The sequence below is a fragment of the Chlamydotis macqueenii genome, chromosome 13, assembly GCF_036417535.1.
Source record: "Chlamydotis macqueenii isolate bChlMac1 chromosome 13, bChlMac1.mat, whole genome shotgun sequence".
Taxonomy (NCBI): domain Eukaryota; kingdom Metazoa; phylum Chordata; class Aves; order Otidiformes; family Otididae; genus Chlamydotis; species Chlamydotis macqueenii.
This window is the reverse complement of record NC_141568.1, coordinates 8,966,623-8,987,410: the sequence shown is the minus strand read 5'-3', so window position 1 is coordinate 8,987,410 and position 20,788 is coordinate 8,966,623. Positions and strand designations below refer to the sequence as shown.

The 20,788-nt window shown below is 35.6% G+C and overlaps 1 protein-coding gene across 1 annotated transcript in view; it reads left to right on the top strand.

The window, feature by feature from the left end:
* The window catches only part of CDH11 (cadherin 11), a 78,948-nt gene that overhangs the window by 52,063 nt on the left and 6,097 nt on the right, over positions 1-20,788 (top strand). Inside the window, exons 3-11 of the mRNA XM_086757936.1 lie at positions 6,829-7,224; positions 8,504-8,798; positions 9,587-9,706; positions 10,106-10,273; positions 12,354-12,541; positions 14,100-14,353; positions 15,203-15,339; positions 15,539-15,660; positions 16,462-16,579. Of these exons, the coding sequence (XP_086614062.1) occupies positions 6,997-7,224; positions 8,504-8,798; positions 9,587-9,706; positions 10,106-10,273; positions 12,354-12,541; positions 14,100-14,353; positions 15,203-15,339; positions 15,539-15,660; positions 16,462-16,579 (1,630 nt within the window). The 5' untranslated portion in view covers positions 6,829-6,996. The remainder of the gene's footprint in view (positions 1-6,828; positions 7,225-8,503; positions 8,799-9,586; positions 9,707-10,105; positions 10,274-12,353; positions 12,542-14,099; positions 14,354-15,202; positions 15,340-15,538; positions 15,661-16,461; positions 16,580-20,788) is intronic.

Genomic DNA, 20,788 nt, shown 5'->3' with positions numbered 1-20,788 from the left:
TTAGGCTGCTGCAGATTGGCCTGTAGTGCTTGATTCCCAGTAGATACATATATATATATGACTGGTCTCATGGGGTTAGTCATATTCATAAAGTCGATTTGCAGAGTATGGAGTCCTTTAGTTTTCAATTTTCCTGTTTTGTATGTGATAAGTAAGGGCCGTGGTCCTGGCGCTTAGAGAGGGAGCTCTGCTGGTGTCTGAATAGAGCTCTATGTCCCAGTGCTGCCCTGGGAGAAGTGGTTCATCTGAGGAAGCAAAAATCCATCTCCTAATGGGATGATCTCCTGACTGGAAAGACATGGATAAAGCCTTTACCTGCTGGGGTGCAGCTGAAAGTTTTAAAAGGTGATATTGTCTCATCTTCCAGTTCAGCTCGTTTCATTTAAAGTCGACCTTGCAAGTGATGATACGGCAGTGTTATACCTTTCTCAATTCTGTGTATCGTATAAGTAGCTCTATCAAGGAAAAATCAGGCATAATCTAGTTCCAGTGGACAAATGCAATAAGCCTAATTCTAGCCTTGTCCAGATTTAGAGTATCCAGAATCTCACAGGAAGTTTGATGTTTTTCAGGACTAAAGGATTTATATTAAGAACTGGCTTTACTGTATGTGTCATGCAAACTGGATAGGTTGGATAGCAGATCTTAATACAGTGCATAACATTACTTCTTATAAATAAAATGAGATGCCTTCTTTCCCACAGGTATATTGTACAGTGAGTCTAAGCTAAAAAGTATTCAAAGATTGGTCTGATAATGCAGAATAGTTTAAAATCAAAAAGTAATGGAGAGAATTAAGTTAAATGTGGAAGGTACTGATTCTTAGTATTTTAGCTTGTTTCATAAACAAAAGGGACCAGCCTACTTGTTTACCTTTATGTACCATTTTCTTGACATGAGTCAAGGAAAAGAACAAAGTTTTGTTAAACAGGAAAAAAATAAATTTAAACCAAATATTAGGTTATCAAGACGTGTGAAACTTACTTGTTAGGGCTGCAGCAATAACTAGTATCATTCAAAAATATTTTCATGTTAATTTATATAAATTCCTTGAAAATACTTGGGCATCAGATACTTGAATATAGCAGTCTACAAGAGGATAAAAATACATGCCAGACTGAACTCCTGCATTTACACTGCTGATGCATGCATTCTCCAATGCACATGAGTGATGAAACAGTTGTGCACAAAACTATTCTGCATTCCTCAATTCATGTATTCTATTAAAAACTTCCGAAGTAGTTAAATTCATGATACTCCCTGAAGATTAACCAGTATGGGCTCAGTGGGACTCAACTGATTGTTTGGTCTGGTAATCTTTTTCTTACCTTCTTTCCATATGAACTGCTCATTTTTCATGACCACGATTACAGTACTGAAGGAAGAAAGCCTCTTAGCTAATGATTTAAGTTAAAGCATGGAGTGTGAGCCCTGAGGCTGCTTAGAACAGCCCTATCCCAAAAGCTGGTTCTTGTTAGCTTTGCTATGCCCAATTACACAGAGGAGAGCTGCAGAGCTGGGTGTGGTGTCTGGCCACAGCAGGTCCCTCCCTGCATCCATGAGCAGCAGAGGGCTCAGCCAGCTCTGCCTGCTGCTCCATCCTTATGCCCAAAACTTAGGCACTCTTAACTCCAGAATGAATATGATCCAATATTTATTCTGTCATTTTAAAACTATTCATTTCCTTGTCTGATAAAATTATTGTAAAATAAATTGCTCATCTTTTCAGCTAATTCTAATTACAGCTAAAATCTCATTTGGTCTGGGAGTTTGCTATATTTACTTGATACTTTTGCAAAACATTTCAGAACATAATCATCCATTATTGCTACACTGTGTTCTTGAATGCTTTCTGTGGAACAATTGCTATTTTAATGTATCATCCAGCAGTTATGGCCTAGACAAATCAGAAAAATTGTTTAGTCTATTATAATTTGGCATATGGTCATTTAATAGCTCACAGGAAGTCAGCATGAATGTTTGGGATTATTTTTGCTATAAATATAATGAAAGAAATTTAAAATTGGCTAGACTTCACTTCTGTGACTGGTTTTATCATTAAAATAATCTTTGCTGGCTTTTTATTTTTGTCTGTTAGTCATCTCTAAACAGTCATTCAAGTTTGTGTGAGTTTTGTAGAGGAGACTGACTTTTTAGATTCGCCTGTTAGAGCAGGGATAACTCTGTAACACCGCCTCTCTGCTGTGCTGCATGTTGGGTCTCAGCACTTTGTGGTCTGTCACTGGAGGGTGCGCAAGAAGAGTGGCGTTGATGTGTTGTGGAGCAGTCAAGACCCTGGCTCTGCTCCATAACGTAGTCTGTGGACGTGGTTACATAATTTTTCAGGTTTATGATAGATGTGCTCTTTTCAATAGCATATTTCCATTAAGAATATTGATGGATTTTATTTTCTAATGGTAGAACAGTCTTTTCTTATTTCAAATTTAAACTTCTTAGCTTTGCATTTCCAGAACTAGGTAGCAACTACAAGTACAAACCATAGATGTATTATCTACGTAGCTAGAAGTGCCCTGAAGGCATTTCCCCACAATTACTTAGGGAGATTTCTCAGTCCTACATGCCTCAACTGATCAACTTACATGGGCAGCATTTGGGAATCTCATTGCATTCATGTGCCTCTCTGATGTGATTTGATCTTGTGTGGTGGCTGATTAACTCTTGTTTTCCCTTTATCCATGATAGAGCTATTATTACAAATTTAATTACATTAATTAATTACAAAATTTGCCAACATTTGTTTGTATGCAGTTAAAATACATTAATTTAATTCTTCCTTTTGAGAAAAAGTCCATTTTAGTTCAAACCTGGCATCGACTGTGTTTGAGGAAGTGGGAAGCAGATCAGATTTTTTTTTTTTACAGATTTCTTAGGAAAATTTAGGATTTCAAAATTATATGTTGCGCAATTCTAAACAACAGTGGAAAAAATCAAAATGTTGCAATTTGGTCAACTGCCCACTGAGATTTCCTTTGCTGTAGTTGAGGATTATAATCTACATGCAGAAATAACAATAATGTTGAGAATGTCGCTAAGATTGTGAGTTTTTAAGAAATACTAGAAACATTCAGAGAAAATGATTCTGACAGTTCGCTATCTGTGTAGTTTTGTGCAGTGTCTGAACAGAAGTGCTGCACACAGAGAGTTTGTGGACGCTCACCAGAGCAGCAATCCAGCTGCAGCAATTGCCCTCCTCAGATCTGTATTCCATGCTTACAGGATGATGAGTTATTTTTCCGCAAGAGAAAAGGTATTGCTTTCTAAATTGTTTAGCTGGTTTTACATATTTTCTGCTTGAAGAAGCAGGAAACTGTAGACTTAGAGCAGCTGAGTTAATGTTAAAATGTTTGAAAGCTTTAAGTAGATTGTTTTGGAAATAAAGAGAAAAAAAAAGGAAACTTCTCTTTTCTTAATAATACTGCTTTGTTTTTTAAAGACATTTATTTTAGCTTTAACTTAAGAGCATCTCGTGCACCTTGCCTTTTAGGAAGAAAGTAGTTTATAAAAAGACAAACTGTAGCTGGTTTGAATTTAAGTAATTTTGTAAGCTTCTGTGGAACCCTGTTGATTTATTCTATTAGCTTTTCTTATGTTGATAGCAGTCAGAGGGCTTACCGCTGTGGTAACTGCTATGTAACTGAACAGAGAGTAGGAGCTTCGGGAAGGGAGAAGGCGAGAGGGGCATGAGGAGGCCAGGGAGACCTCGTTGCCTGCAGCTCCAGCTTTGATTGCAACCTGTCTAGCAGGAGATCACTTCTAAAAAGCCAACTTGGTATTACGAGCATGGAGTCCTTTCATATTATAACTCAAAACAGAAGCAATTACCATAAACAGTCTTAGTGATTTGGGGTTTTTTTTTGTAGCCCAAGTAGTGGATGAGAGATAACAGTTTTCTTTATCTTGAAGGCATGTAGCCTTATTGCTTCCCCTATACGTGTATATGCAGAGAATTAAACAAAAGCTAGCAAACAATTTTTACTTTAAATCCTTATTAGTAAATTAAGCACGGATGTGTGGTTAATGTTTTGTTTCCAGCACTTCAAACTTGAATAGCTGATAATAAGCAATGTATGTGTTAGCTTGGCTCTTCTATTATTGTTAAGCATCTTTACAAAGTATTTACTGATTTACATAACAGCATTGAGAAGTTTTGGAATAATAGTCATATTTGTTTACTTATTTTCATTGTTGAGATCATTATGTGATGTTAATGAAGAATAATTATCAGTGAGTTTAATTTTCAAACATGTCCAAAATCTATTAATGTAAGCAGTTTACTTACACTTTTTTTTTTTTCAGAGCAGGTTTAAAAATGCACAGCTGTCTAGGCACACCTTCCTATTTCATTTCTGTTTGGAGCATGTAGGCCCAGTTTAACTGTCCAAGAGCCCAAGCAACTCTAACTGCTGCACACGAGTAACATCTATAGATCCCTACAGCAAGAGTACTCATCCAGTGTCGTTAGCTATACTGGGCGTGGCATCGAAGACTATCTGACTCGGAGGACACATAGCAAACTACATCTGAAACAGCAGTATCATTGGTTGACTGAATGCAAGTATGAAGCAGCCTGAACTGGCCTTAACTCGTAGAATTTGGTTACATCAATAAATTTCTGTAGACAAAGCGGCCAAAAGAGGTAACCTCAGAGCTTGCTTGCTGTGGGGCTAAATTTACACCTGCCACAAGGTGGTAAATCCAGAGGTGTCTACTGGACAAGACAGAATAACTCATTTTACATCTGTGGCTGAGTAGAGAATTTGATGGCTTGTATTTAAAAAGCCTGACTATGATTTACTGAAGTTAAATTATAGGGAAACTTGGTAAGTAAATACTACATACTAGGGGCTTCAATTTTTGGTTTTTTTTTTCTATGCAAAACTGGGGATTAAAAAAGTGTCCTTTCCTTTTAGAATTAACTGTTATCATAGGAAACCACTATAATAACTAGTGTTGAAAAGCTTTGCATATTTAAGCCACTTCCAAAATAGGTTAAATCTTAGATGTCAGGTCCTTTAAGTCCTACCTTATTTTTACCCATCAACAAAATGGAGTTATGAAATAAGCTCTAAAACCACAGATCTAATGCTCCATACTTTACACACACATACTGTGTGAGAATAAAAGCATTTTTCTGACCAAAATAATAGAGATTGTTTTCTTTTTCTTGTCTTCTATGCTGGTATGAGTCATCTGTAATGTGACATCATATAACAATAGTAAAAAATTAAATGACTACACCAAATGTTGTAGTTAATAAATGTGCTTATGAAAACCAGATTATGTTTGCATCTATGTGTGACTTTCATTTAATTCATTATGCTGCAGCCATTGTGGTGGTGTAATTGAGGTGATATCAGTTTTCAGTAAAATAAAGATAAAAAAGTAACTTTTTTTTGAGGAAGCAAAACCAAATATTTAATTCCTTATTTATTAATTCCTTACTTATAAATCCTTCTCTGTCAATGTTTGGTTTGTGTTTTTATGTAACTATGCAAAGGGACCTGGGCAGGAGAAAATTACTGCTCAGGATTTCAGAAAAACATCCACAAGATGAGTGGGTTTGGCACTACTGAGATATTTATCTGTTGCTGGAGTTATAGAATGTGATGCAGGTTCAAGCTTTTCCCTATATTCGCATTTTGTCTGCTGGAAGTACTGTGTGTAATATCTCCTTATTTCTCATTTAAAAAATTATTCTGTTTTAAAAGAAGATGGTAGCATATATTTATACATATACCTGTATGAATATAACATTGAGTGTTTTGTGTTTTATTATGTGATGTTAGTATCTTGCAGAAGAGTAAAGTGAATTATACTGAAAGCTGAAACAAACATCATAGGGAGCTTATAAAAATTGTCTGTTCTGTAAAGGCTGAAGGAGAATATATTGGAAACCCCAGGGACAAGTCAAAGTAGCCTTTGTGATGGATTGTTGGCTGCTGGAGGTATAGACCTTAGTTCAAGTTTCACTGTATTATGCAGTTTCTGTTTCAAATATTAATTCTGACCTGATGTTTTAAGAATTATTAGAAAGTAAGAAATCAATATAATTCTGGTAATTTAAATCACAGGGAAAGTAGAAAAAAAATAGCCAAATATATCGCTACATTTTCAAAAGTATCTGAATATGTTTTTATTGGTTTATGGCATTTATCATCACTAGCACAAAGGCAACAGAATTGGCAATCAATGCTGCTTCTCCTTTTTGATGACCTGATGCTCAGAGGGAGGTAGAAGGGCTACCTCAAGAGTCTAAATAAAAGATGTAGGTCCTTGGAGTTCTGTCAGCCACTGCTCCTGCCTAGCAAAACATATGTAGTGATTTTCAGCATGAAAATCTGTTGTCCATGTAATGGCCTTTTTCCAGGCATGTGTAGAATCTTGATAAGCAAGTATCTTGCTGTCTATCTTATATCTAAACCTTAATGGCTTATATCTAAGCTCCAAAGAAGATTGAAATTAGGTATTAAATAATACCTTAAATAAATTAGGTATTTCTACAGTTACCTTCCATCTTAGGCTAAATCCATTTGGGAGGATCATGAGAGAATGAGATTCTCTATCTTTTGACTTACAAATGAATGCCCTATCCAGCAAGTCAGGAGATTTTACAAGGTGGCAGTTATGTGTAACAAAACGCCAAATATGCTCATTACTCAGTATCTCATAATTATTACTATATTTAAATCTTATTATTATCTTGAAATTCTCCAAGGTAGTCCGAGTTTCATTTTGCTTAATAAAAAAATTATTGTACCTCAAAGACATAACAGAACTGATAATCTTCTCCATTTTACTTTCTTTCAGGAATTAAGTTGGGAAGCTGCAGAGCATTGAAGTGATGTGTTTAATGTTTGGTGGCATCCTATGTGCAGAACAATTTATCTGAAACTACTCAGCAGCCCCAAACTTTTTGACTTCCAAGGTGGAAGGGGTAGATTCCTGGATACTCCTGTGCCTACAGAATAACCAAAAATGAAGGAGGAGAATTGTTTACATGCCGCTCTTATCTGCCTGGGCGTGCTGTATTACAGCCATGCCGTAGCTACAGAAAAAATGAACCACGCAAGGCCGTCGCTTCATGGTCACCATGAAAAAGGAAAAGAAGGACAAGTTCTGCATCGTTCAAAAAGAGGCTGGGTGTGGAATCAGTTCTTTGTTATAGAGGAGTATACGGGACCAGATCCTGTGCTAGTAGGAAGGGTAAGAAAGTATTTATTTTTCATTCATTGCTTAATAATTACTGATTTATATTATTATTTTGTGAGTTACTTTTTTTTCTTGCCATTACTTTTCTGTTGTATTAGCTGCTTCTTCAGCAGCTATTTATTCACCTAGAATTAACCATTTCGTTGTAGCTCAATTAAGATGCTAAGCAAAATACTACCTAAGTGAAAACAAATTTTTCCATTGACCTCAGCAGTCTTTGAACGAAGATGTACAAGCTGTTATTTAACACAATAGCAAGAACCACAGAAACCATTTGAGCAACAATGTGTCTCAAGCATAACCGGTATCATTCTTAGGCCTTTAAAAATAGTAATTAAAAATGTAATGTCTAACCCAGCAGCTCAGTAGAAGTGTACTGCTCAGCAGGTATCTCGTTCATCCTGTAATTTTCAAGTTATCAGTAAAATTAAGTATATGAGGAGTATGGATAAAGGGAGACGTATATCCGCGTGTGCATGTGTATGTACACACATCCTAGACTGATTCTTTATTCTTCTACTAACTCTAACAGAATATAAATACATAAATAAAATAGTGTATTTGCCCATTTAAAAATGGTCAGCAGAACTGTACTGTTGTAATCCCAGCACAAAAGGGTGGAGTACAGAATCAACGGCAGCAAATACCGTTCTGGGTATTCTGGTTTAAAAGATGGCTAGTAGTCTGCAATTTGCAGATCTCAATGTAAAGTCAATAAATCTGTAGTTTGGCTCAATATTTCCCTATTTCATGAAACTGAAGTGTGCATTGGTTGCGAAACTAAGAATGTTTAGTAAGTATTTGTTACTTCTTTTATATTAACAAGGTTGTAATTAAAAACTAGTTTGCACTCACTGATTGGCTCCTTCCTTACATCCCATCTGTCACTTAACAGCTTTTCACAAGCAAGCCAGTAGAATATGATTAGTATCAAGTACACAAAAGCTTTGTAAAAATGGCTCTTCCTTCCAACTTACTTTGAATAAAGATCCTGTTATAACTATCTTCTTATGTGTTCTCTTCCTTAAATCTTAAAACTTGGGTCTCATTAGCACCCTACGTGTGGTAACGTGCAATTTGGTGCAGGGAGCTTCTCTGAATGCAGGGCAGGTGTGCTCACAGCCTTTGTTCAAGTATGGATTATTGCCTGATGGTAAGACAAGATTTTTGAAAACTATGAAGTGATAGTAATATCATTAACTTTTTTGTTTCATAAACATATACATTAAATGTATATGATCTTGTTAAGATATGTCTGTTTCTCATTTTCTAGCTTCATTCAGATATTGATTCTGGAGATGGAAACATTAAATACATTCTCTCAGGTGAAGGAGCAGGAATAATTTTTGTTATTGATGACAAATCAGGGAACATCCATGCAACAAAGACACTGGACCGGGAGGAGAGAGCTCAGTACACTCTCACAGCACAAGCTGTAGACAGGAACACTAACAGACCTTTGGAACCACCTTCTGAATTCATTGTTAAAGTTCAAGATATAAATGACAACCCACCTGAGTTTCTTCATGAAAACTACCATGCCAATGTGCCAGAGAGATCAAATGTAGGTAAGTACTCATAAATGCACTTCAGTTCCTGCCCTTATGGAAGATGTTGCATTGTCAGTATGTCTTGACTTTGTTTAATTTTTATCATTTAGAATTCTGGGAAGTTAAATTTACTTCATGCTCAGCCAGTGACTCAGTCAATTCACCTAATTTGCTGACAAAATCAAACTTTGCACAGCTACTAACTGTCATGGTTCAAGTGTCTCTAGATGGTTCCTAGAACAGGACTATTTCCTCTAGGAGGAATGTGAAGGTCCCCTGGAATTTATGGAGTGTGAATTCTTTGGGGTAAACATCAAGATCATTCCTTTGGCAGAGCTGTGTAATAAAGCTAAGGAATTACTGCCACACTATCTATTCCATTTTCATCTCCGGTTTGAGCTTGTTTCTGTCTCGGAGATTTCTACAGGAATGATTTCTCTGAAACTTACTGAGGAAAATGTAAAAAGAAAACTCTATTGTTTGGCTGTCTAATGACAAAAGCAATATAACGCTTAAACTACTGAGGAAAAAAGCCCATAATGGTACAGAGTGACTGCTGACTTTTATATCTTCATTGTTTAGAACTTTAATCCACATCACAGCTGGTGACAAATCTTTTTTGGATTGTATGAGTCTATTTTGTTGTATATAAATTGCCAAGTATTTTTTTTTTATTATTTACCAAACCTGGAAATAAAAGAAGTTAAGAAATAGTTATGCTGCATGACTGAAAGCATCTCTGTGTGGTTCTTATAGATATGTTTGCTTCTGACTATATTCCTTCTGTGTTTGCTTTCCGTTTTTAGGTACATCAGTTATTCAGGTAACAGCTTCAGATGCTGATGATCCTACCTATGGGAACAGTGCCAAATTGGTTTACAGTATTCTTGAAGGTCAGCCGTACTTCTCGGTGGAAGCTCAAACAGGTATTATTCAGTAGTTTATTTGAGTAGGACCTCATAACTGGAATACATTAAAATGTACTAACTATGAATTAGATATATTGACTGAGGCAGTACATTTAGATATATCTGCTGAGGTGTTTGAGCAAAGCTTCCTTCATTCTCTCTTGACTCTAGCTAAGCTCTTTTGCAGGTTGGTCTCCTGGCATGTGGTAGAACTTCTGGGTTGTTCTGTGTTCGACTGTGTTGAATATTTGGGCTGCTTTCCCTGCATAACATGATGCACAGTGTAAGGAAAACAGAACCTGCACCATAACTGCAAATATTGCTGTATTCTAATGCAAGCTAAAAATGCAGTACCCAATTTTACGTGATGTGAACCTGTGAAAATTTGTATGTGCCATATTTTCTTTGTATTTATAGGAATTATCCGAACTGCCCTTCCAAACATGGACAGAGAAGCTAAGGAGGAGTATCACGTTGTAATACAGGCAAAAGATATGGGAGGACACATGGGAGGCCTCTCAGGGACAACCAAAGTGACAATTACACTTACAGATGTCAATGACAACCCACCAAAGTTCCCACAGAGTAAGTAACAACAAAATCCTTACTCACATTTCCTACTAGTATCCATATTTGTATAATCTCAGACTATTCAAAACTTCAAAAAGCAGTAACTGATGGATTAGAATCATAGAATCATATACTGGATACTCCTCAAGACTTATATTTAGCATGGCAATACAAACCAAATTTAATACAATTACATGTTTAAATTGATGATTGGAGTGTATTGCTGGTGGCCAAATAAAGTAATTTTTTATGCCTGTGCCATTTATTTTTCACATATAAAATTAATCAGGGCTGACATCAACACATTCAGTCTTCACAGTTGGGTGGAAGTACATTAATGGACCCACACATCTGTTCCACATCTGATCTCTGCATGGGTTCGTGGTTGGTTTTTGTTTTTTTGTTGTTTTTTTTTGAAGTGCAGTGTATGCACCATCCCAGTCCACTCTGTTTCTCCTCTGAGCAACCGTTATGACACTGATACGTCCTGGACATGATCATCTCTCTAACAGCTCTGCTTCCAATATCACAGCTTCCCAGACCCTCATAAAAAAAGCTTAAATTATGCAGGCAATATCTAAATGTAAAAATCTATGTCAGCACTTTCTACCATTCTAATAGGAAAGTATTAAATCCTAAAAATATCAGGTTTTACATACCTCACAAACATACCTTTTCACTCTAAATCATAACCTGGGACCCCAGTACTTGGTATTTTGTTGCGGAACTTCATCAAGTGGTGTTTTTTTTTTTTTCTATGAGTTCAGGCCACTTTACTGAGTGTTTTGGGAGAATATTTAAAATTATCAGAAATGCCAAATAGCAGTTACTCTACTGAATCATAAACTAGAAGTTAAAATCTTAATTTGGAATATTTTGTAACTCAAAACCAGGATTTGACCTGTTTATATAAACATCGAAGTGACCGATATTTTAATTCTTCTTTTCTTTTCTTTTCTTTTCTTTCTTTCTTTTTTTTTTTTTTTTGTTCATTGCTCAAACCTTCCGTGAGTTATGTGCTTAAATTTTGGGTTATTTGTGACTGGAGTTAATGACCTATTTCAATGACATGTGCCAATTGTTTTTATGGGTAATGAGCCAAGACCCTGCCTGGTGTAAGTCTCCTGATGGTCCTAGGGTGCTCATGTAGCAACAAGAGCAATTATGGAGCAGGGAGATAAATTAGATTATTTTATTGTCTCATGCTTTTTTTTTTTTTTAAATATTAATGCTAATGAAGTGACAGAAAATGCTGGCATAGATTTGTACATTTAGGATCAGGTTATGTTATTTAAACTCTGGAGTGGGTTGGGAAGTTCCTGGAATCAGTGCTGCCTAAAGGACAACTGTTGGAGAGAGATTTTTCTGAGAATGGTATTGTTCTCCTCTGGTGTCCCTGAATATGTGAGAAAAAAAAACCTGTATGGCAACACATCTGTGGGATGTTTGGGGATGCTTTTCCTATTGAAATTTAATGAGGGAAAGCCATTCTTTGTTTTACATGGAATTCCATACAAATTGGGATGTATTCTCTGTTGTGTTAAGTTTTAATGATCATTTCTACTATAAGTTCACACTCCAAATTAGAGTCTCAGAAAGCAGTAGATTTATTCTTCAGCCAGCACAACAGAGAGGTCTTGTCCAATTCGTTGTATATCATTTGTGGTTCCCGAATGAATGGGCAGAAGCACTTCTGGATTCTACAGAGTTGGAGGCCATACCATGGGTCATATGAAAGAGAATTTTCCTTATGTTTTTGTAATAACATTTCTGATATGAATGATAACCTTGGTGTCACACCAATTTCTGCATTCTGAATGATTGGTTGTCTTTTTAACCCCACCCTGAACGGAGATATATAGATGTTGTGTAAAACACCAGTGAGGAGGTAATTTTATATAGATTAGCAATGTATTTTAAGATTTCACAGATGACTTGTCTTCTCAGAGCTCTTTATAACATAACATTCCTTCAGAGGATTTGAAAATGTAAAAGATTACTGTGTTTATTTGGAACTTACAAGTTAAATGTGTAAATATACAACTGGAGAGCAGACTGCGTACTTAAGACAAATGCATTTGTTTTCTTCCACCAGGTGTGTACCAGATGTCAGTGTCGGAAGCAGCTGTCCCAGGAGAGGAAGTAGGAAGAGTGAAGGCCAAAGATCCAGACATTGGAGAAAATGGCTTAGTAGCTTACAGCATCATTGATGGAGATGGCATGGATATGTTTGAAATTACAACCGATTATGAGACTCAGGAAGGTGTTGTAAAGCTTAAGAAGGTGAGTTACGGCTACTAATGTGTAGTATTCTTTGTTGCTGACAAAATATTTTGTAATAATGGATATTACCACCTATAGCTAAAATATCAGTAAATGCAATTTCACTTAATTTGTTGCTAAAGCTGTGATTAACTGTTAATATTCCATTTCCCCATTAGCTGAATTGGAATGGAAGAAAATAACCAAGAAGAGTTACATAAATACTGTACAGTGGATTAATTGCACAAACTAAATGAATTCATAATAAAAAGTCACGGTAAAATACAATGCCATCAGCTTCATTGTTAATGAAGTTTTGCCTAGTGCTGATAAGTAGCAGACATTCACTGTTTCTTTATGTTCGGTCTGAACAGCCTCATGCCCTATAGTTTGAATTTTTCAGCTGTGCGTTGTCCACAATATTGTTCTGAAGGAGTCACAGGCTATGTGAAAAGCAGCAAAAATACTGAGGTGATTTCATATACAATCCATCAATGTGATTTTAGAAGTGTTATTAAATGAATTTTAAATTACAAATTATAAATCATAAATCTTAGTCATTATTTAAGCATTATTATTTTTAGCCAATTTACAGCCATTCATCTCTCTTGGAAATAATCAAAACTCAAAGGAGAAGGCCTGGGCAACTTAACTTCAAAGTTGGCCCTGCCTTGCACATTGAGACAGTCTCTAAGGAAGAGACCCAGATCGGAGGAAGAGACCTCCTCTGGGCAAAACTGTGCTGTGGTTTAATTACTGTATCTGTTCTAGAGGTGGGAGTGTATTTTTTTTTTTTTTTTTATTTTAAAACATGGGTGAACTGTCACACCACTAAGTCTATGGTGTTATCATATTTTGTGAATTGTGGTTGGTACCTCCTTCTCAGATGTTTAGAGGCATGATCGTTGTGAAGCTACCAGTACTGCAACATTGCAGTCATTTCATGTCGGTGACAATGCAAATATGCTGTGACTTTGATCAGGCTCCCAGAAGGACTTGCCTCATGAGGCATTGCTTCACCTACCCTTTATAAAGTGCTATGAGAGCTATGGATGGAAAGAACTACAGAAATGAAAGCACTGCTAATTATTTTCATGTTTCCCCTACTACTTAAATAATTTAACTTCTCTTTGTCCTGTCTCATGGTGCACCCAGAAGCAATTCAAGCCACATCCATATCTCTAAAGGAATGCCTGCCAACTTAGGGTAGACCAAGCCTGGCATTTTATAGGAACACTTTTCTCTACCCATTGCTCTTTTGTGCTGCCTGGAAGGCTGCGTGAAGACAAGGTTAATTTTCCAAATAAAGATGATTTCCTGGGTGATACAGTTAGCAATGAGTAAGACAAGGACTCTGTTGTGATATTTTGGGTGCCTTCCTATGCTGCTCTATACGTAGAATGTAGCTCCTTCCATTTGAGTCTTTATGTTTTTGAATACACACATTTCAGTCCAAGCTTGTTGACAGATGCTCACATTTGTTTTATGTCACTGAATACTAAGGGACTTCTTATTGCTTTTACACTCTAGTTTTCTTGACTGTGGAATGCATTGTTGTCTTTTTTTTTTTTTCTCTCAGGTCTTAGATTTTGAAACCAAAAAGTCCTACAGTCTGAAGGTAGAGGCAGCCAATGTACATATTGATCCTAAGTTCATCAGCAATGGGCCATTCAAGGACACAGTAACAGTGAAGATATCAGTGGAAGATGCTGATGAGCCACCTGTATTTTTAAAGCCAAGTTATATTTTTGAAGTGCAAGAAAATGCAGCATCTGGTACTGTGGTTGGAAAAGTACACGCCAAAGACCCTGATGCTGCAAACAGTGCTATAAGGTATGTTTCATTAAAGCAGGCTGTTTCTTTCTAAGCATTAGCTTTTATAATTATTATGTAAGTTATTAAGATAGTGTGATAGATCTAGCATAGTAATAGTCTAAGTTCACACAGAATATTAATAACTTTAACCATACAGTGTTGTTTTTGTCTTGTTCCGTAAGCTATGAGTTTCTCAAAGACTGTATCACTAAGAAAGCATGCTATAGTTATGTCTACCTAACATATAATTAAGGATATTCGTGTTAGACTCTAGTCTAAATTATATTTTCTATAAAATATCCCATGCTTTCATCACAACATATTTTTTTTTTCTCAAAAGATAGAAATCTACACAGTAGATTAGAGATTATATTGGGTACTTGCTAAGCATTAGTTGCTAATGACAAGCACATAAACACACCTACTTTCTGCAGTTATGTTGGGTAGTTTTCTATTTGTTTATTTTTGTTTCTCATGTTCTCAGTGTAAATTAAATTATGAAACTCTGTTTTGTGAGTATAGTTAACATTTCAAAGAATTTCAAGGTAAAGATATAAAACCAGAGCTATATAAAGCTGTACAAATGTGTAGATAATGGATAATATTTAATAAACTGGTATGATCTAAGACCAGTAATTTTCACTTACTACAAACACTCTGACGTAATATTTTTTTTTAAATGTAGAAACCAACTAGGTGAATCTCCTTTTAAAAGAAACACATCATCTTTTTGACAGTGTTATTAAGGGTAACAATAACTGTACTACTTATGATTATTTTAAAATAATAACAACATAGAACAAATTTGGATGCATGAAACTACTAAGTCCTCCTTTTATCTAATTGCTGACTTTAAATCTTCTTTAGATATTCAATTGATCGTCACACTGACCTTGAAAGATATTTTATTATTAATGCAGAAGATGGCAATATCAAGACAATAAAAGCTTTGGATAGAGAAGAAATTGCTTGGCATAATATATCTGTCTTTGCAGTTGAAGTTCGTAAGTATTTCACTAAGATATTTTATAATCAATGGCATAAATTCTGTAGTCTTCTAACTGTCTCAGTTTGATAAGCTGCAGTGAATCCTAATAGAAATACTTTAGCCTATTTCATTTTTAACTGGATACAGCTGAGATTTTGTTTGTTTTGAGGGGGTTTCCTGCTTCTGTTTCATTTTGGTTTTACTTACTCCCATAGACAAACAACACCAGGAAGCCAAAGTTCCAGTTGCAATTAAGGTCGTTGATGTCAATGACAATGCTCCAAAATTTGCAGCAGCCTATGAAGCGTTTGTCTGTGAGAACGCTCGAAGCAACCAGGTACGCCTGCGCCCACCGCCTGCCCTGCACGTGGGTTTCTTTCTTCAGGGTGTTGGCCAAGTTTCATGTTCGCAGCTCAAATGAGTGGTAGTAAACAAATGTTTATTTTGAAATTTGGGCCAAAACGCCTAGAGCACACAGAAAGGCACTTTCCTGTGGTTTTATTTTGAATTGCTATCAACAGTTATAGATTCAGTGCTTTGTGCGTTGAATATGACTGGTGTTGACTGTGAGCATCCACCATCACATGGGCAACAAAGCTGTTTGGGAGCACCTTTCTCACTTGTGAGCCTTTTTAAAATATTAGAGAAATACTCAACATATTATGGGAAGAATCACAGTACAGTGCTTGGAGAGTTTAGCCTACAGATTTATCCCTGAACTAGCTATGAGGAAGAGGGGTCAGTATCATATAGAAATACCGCTCTATACATTATCTGCACTTGTAGGGTTAGAGTTAGCGTTTTGGAATGGACATTGTGCTAACTCCCTCTAAGCTGCTAAATTTTCTGCAGTTTTATTTAGTCTACTAAGTTATCATTAGCATGTGTTTGTATGTAAGAATGTATGTATAGGTGTATAATTTTTCATCTATAATTCTGAGTTGGCTAAATGTAATAGCAAATGAAGTTCTAGTTTTGAGTCTGCTCTTTGTTTATAATTGCATGCATTTGTTGAGGTGTTTAGTGGGTTTCTGCTATTTCAGGATTATTTTTATTCAATGAATTTCTCAGAATGCTATCTATATGTGATGTAACCAGAGAAGGAGCTGCTTGTTTACAGAGTGCTTTTCTTTTGCAGCAATTTATTACAATTAGTGCTGATGACAAAGATGACTCGGCCAACGGACCAAGATTTATCTTCAGTTTACCACCTGAAATTATTCATAATCCAAATTTTACACTCAGAGACAACAGAGGTTTGTGTGAAGATTCCCTCTATACAAATGTCCAAAGAAATGACAAAGGAAAACTAATGGCTGACATAATGTAATGCAACACCATTTTAATGAACTTTGGCAGAGTGTCTGTTTTCCAGAGATTTTGGGGGGAGAAAGCAGAAAAAATATAGCTGAAATACAGCGATGTTCTTGGAATAATGTAATGTTTGTTAACTCACTTTCCTTTTCTTGAATAAATATTTTAAATTACATAATAGTACCCTACATGAAAGATCCACTGCTATTTTATCTCCCTGGAAAAGAGTGAAAAACATGGATAAAACATTCACTAAATGTAATTGGCAGATCTCCTTGATTTAGAGAAAACTACTTGCTAAGCTAAAATTAGCTGAGACAGGAAAATTGTCAGGTTGCTTGTATTTATTCACCTTTCTCTGCTTGCTAGATTTTCAAATTATGGATCACGAGAGACATGGACTAAATTCCTAATGGAATACAATCACTGCCATGCTACTCTTTTGTTGGAAATACATATGTGGATTTCTGTTCTGAAACATACCCAGATTGAGTGTATCTCAGGGTAATGGGTATCCTGATCCCTTTGCCATTTTTCTGTTCATAAAATATAGTATAGCCTTGCATTCAGATTGATGTTACGATGTAAGAAATCTCTGGGAAAAAAAACCCAGGCATAGGTGAACGTCAAAATTTATTTGATCATCTAACATAGTAGCATTAGTGAACCTAGCTTGCCAGAATTTGAGGAAGCCAGAGGGGAGTAAACAGAAAAAAGATTCAGCCATTATAAATATTTATTCTATTTAGTTAATGATAATATGACATTCTCATTCAATGTTCGCTTATTTTCCTGTACAAGGAGAAGAAACTGCTTCAGCTTCTAAGAAATTGGTTTTGATTAGCAAGCTTTAATGTTTGAAGGAAACTAGGCTGTTTTCTGAAATGTAGAGCTCTGTTGAACTGGTTTAAATAATGAATCCAAAGGATTTCTTCTAGATTGCCAGAAGTACAAAAGGCAACATAATCCAGATTCATTATTTCAGTAACAACTTCTTTCTCTAGAGTGTTATGCTGTGGCATGCTTTATGTCTCTATCACATCTGAAGTGAGGGTAATTATAATCAGAGTTCCCAAACAAAATTTCTGTTATTCTTGAAGGATCAAAGTAATACTGTTGCTGAGTGCTTGACACTTGTACGTATATAAGCAATTCATAAAGGATGCAGTGGAGGGGGGAAACATTCGTTCTCTTTAAAGTAGTAAACCACAATTTTTGAAAAATTGATGAATGTATTTTTAGAGAGAAGTAAATAAAAATGTATTCTTTGCTTGAGACCCTGAGGCCAAGTTTCTTTATAAAAGATGTATTATGGTCACCATATAAAATTGAAAATTGATTAGATTTTATAATCTGACAGAAGCAGCATAGGTCAGAATTGAGATGCTCTGATACAGCTGCAGGCAAATGGTATAATGGTTCCTGACTCCAGCTGTTTCCATTAATCCTTCATTTCCATATGCTGTAAATTCATATTTTTTTTTCATGACAAATTTAACACAGATAAAAAGGTTTTATAATGGAAATGATGATGTCAGTTGAATGTAGTGACTGTACCTGATGGTACTGCAAAAGGTTATTTCATCAAGATGGTATTTAAGGTTTGTATCTGCTTATATCATTTAATGTTTGGGAAATGAATAGTGTAATGAAATCCACCCATTTCCATCCTGTCTTTCCCTCATTTTTGTACAATCCCCAGTGTAGTGATGTTGTTTTAACTATTTCTGTGCTTATTTTTTAAATAAGTTATGGTAGAGAGCAAAGTAAGAAAGTAAAAATTCTATGTACTTCCACATAAAAAAAATTCTTGGAGGCAGTGTGTTACCGTTTGCGAGTCAAATAATTTGCATGATCATTTGAAGTTTCTTTTTACAGTTGTAAATCTGAGTGGTCGATATACCATGCCAGTGCTTTCAGAGGGAATTGCTAGTTTTAAAGAAAAATGGCTTTATTAACTGTGGAGAACAGTTAATGAAAACTCCAATGCTTGAGTCTATTACAGAACTTTAAAGTGAATAGAGTTTAATAGAGTTTCTTTCTACCAACTCCTAAAAGTAATCACATATTGCAGTAATCCAAAAAACATAATCACATTCCACATCCTATTAATAGCCTACTGTGTTACCAAGTTTTGCAGCTGAGACTATCTTCCATAGAAAACATGAGATAATGGCTTATCACATGCTGTGATAAAACACTGAATTACTTTTGCACTGTTTACTTGTATTATACAACGTAAATAAACAGCACTGTGTTTGCCCAGGCTCTGTTCAATTTTACTCCCATTGATGTTAGAGCTTCAGAGGAGCGGTAGAGGCTCATGGCACTTCACAGCAGAGAGATGGATTTTTAGCAAATGGATTTCCTACTTTTAATCGTGCTCCGTCCTAAACTGAAATGCCCTCTACGTGGGCTCACTGACTTTGCATGGAGGCCGCACAAAGCCAGCGATGCTGGGGGGATTGCAGCCACCTTGCTTTGCCGTGCTGCACAAGGACAGATTATACCGCAGTGACAACCGTGAGGTGTAATAACGTTCTCAAATACACAAGATAGTGCTGTACAGTGACTGCAATTAAGTTTGTGAGGCCACTGAAGTCCACTTTTTAAGTAGAAACATGTCCTCTGGCTCTCAATTTCAGCCCTTTTAATCAAGATATTTTGAAACATATGAATAATGCAGTTATGGGATTTTGCCATGGATTGTCCATAGGAATTGCCACTGCCTGGTAATGAATTTAGACAGTTGGACTCATGAAATTGTTTTAGTTTCTTGCTGAGTCAGCACTCACATTCTGGTGTAGGTGATAATGTTCACACTGCAGTCAGCTTCTTTAATCTAGAAGCCTCCTTACACAATATATATGTTAACAAGCCCCCCAAAGCTAATCTACCTTTGCCTGTGTGTAGAGGAAAAATTGGAAAACCATCAATAAAATCACAAGAGAAAAAGACACAAATCAATGGTCACCATAAAAGAATGCAATTTCAGCTTCTAATTGTGAAGATTTCATGGAGAGTATAGGTAATCTTCACTTACAACACTTTTGGATATTGGATATCCCAGACAATAATAGCTGGAAAAATGAGAGCATGTGTATTTTTTCTGGATGATGTTGAGATGGCTATTTTCTTCCTTCTGTCTTGTGTTAACCTCCATTGTGTTCATTAAGACTGTCAGTCAAGTAGCTCCCATATGTGTTAAGTAATAGTTTTAAGCTGATATTGACATTTAACTTCTGTTTCTTGGCTTAAAGAATGCCATTATACCTGGATTATAGTTATACTCCTGGGACTTGAAAATAATGAAAAAGCAAGGATGAGAATATTAGCTAGGATTATATGTTATCTTTTATCTAGGTAAAAGACCTTTTTTCCTTTTTATGGATATTATGTTTCTTCTAAATGTGAGATGCTAACATAAACAGAAAAAAAAAGTTTTTAAAATGACCTTTTAGGGTTGATATGTAGTAGTCCTTTTTAAACTTTAGCCAGCCATGTTGATTGGATTTTTCTTGTTTTAAAAAATATATTAAACTCAAAATCACTTCAGATTAAACCAGATAAATCAACCACTGGATCAAATTTAGCCTTAGTGTGATGTAATTGACTGCAGTGGAATTGACCAGTCTGTATAATAACTGAATACTTTGCCATCTTTTTCTTATTTCTAGTTAGGAATACTATTTGAGCTGCCAAAATTCAAGAAAAATACAATAGGATATATAATATAATACAATAAAATTTAAAAATGCATAGCCAACAGATTAAATATACTAATATATGATATTGCCTATGTTTCCTTCCAGATTGCCTTTGCAGCTCTAGGCAATTGTAGCTCAGCCTACTATTAGCGTTCATATTTTTTGCAACGAGAATAATCTGTCCTATTGTGGTATTTTATTTAACAGAGCAGATCTTTTTTTTCTCATATTGAGGAAATTCATTATTAAATGCATTTTAGAGAACCTTGTGGAATAGTTTAATTCTATATCAATATATATTCAAGTATTAGTTGAGAGCTTAATAGATATTAGATGTTACATTTCTATTTATACCAAATTGTTACAAGCCTGATAATTTAAAGTCCTAAAATAAGACTGCTATCACACAGACACTGATATCACTAAAGTCCTTTAAAAATTGTG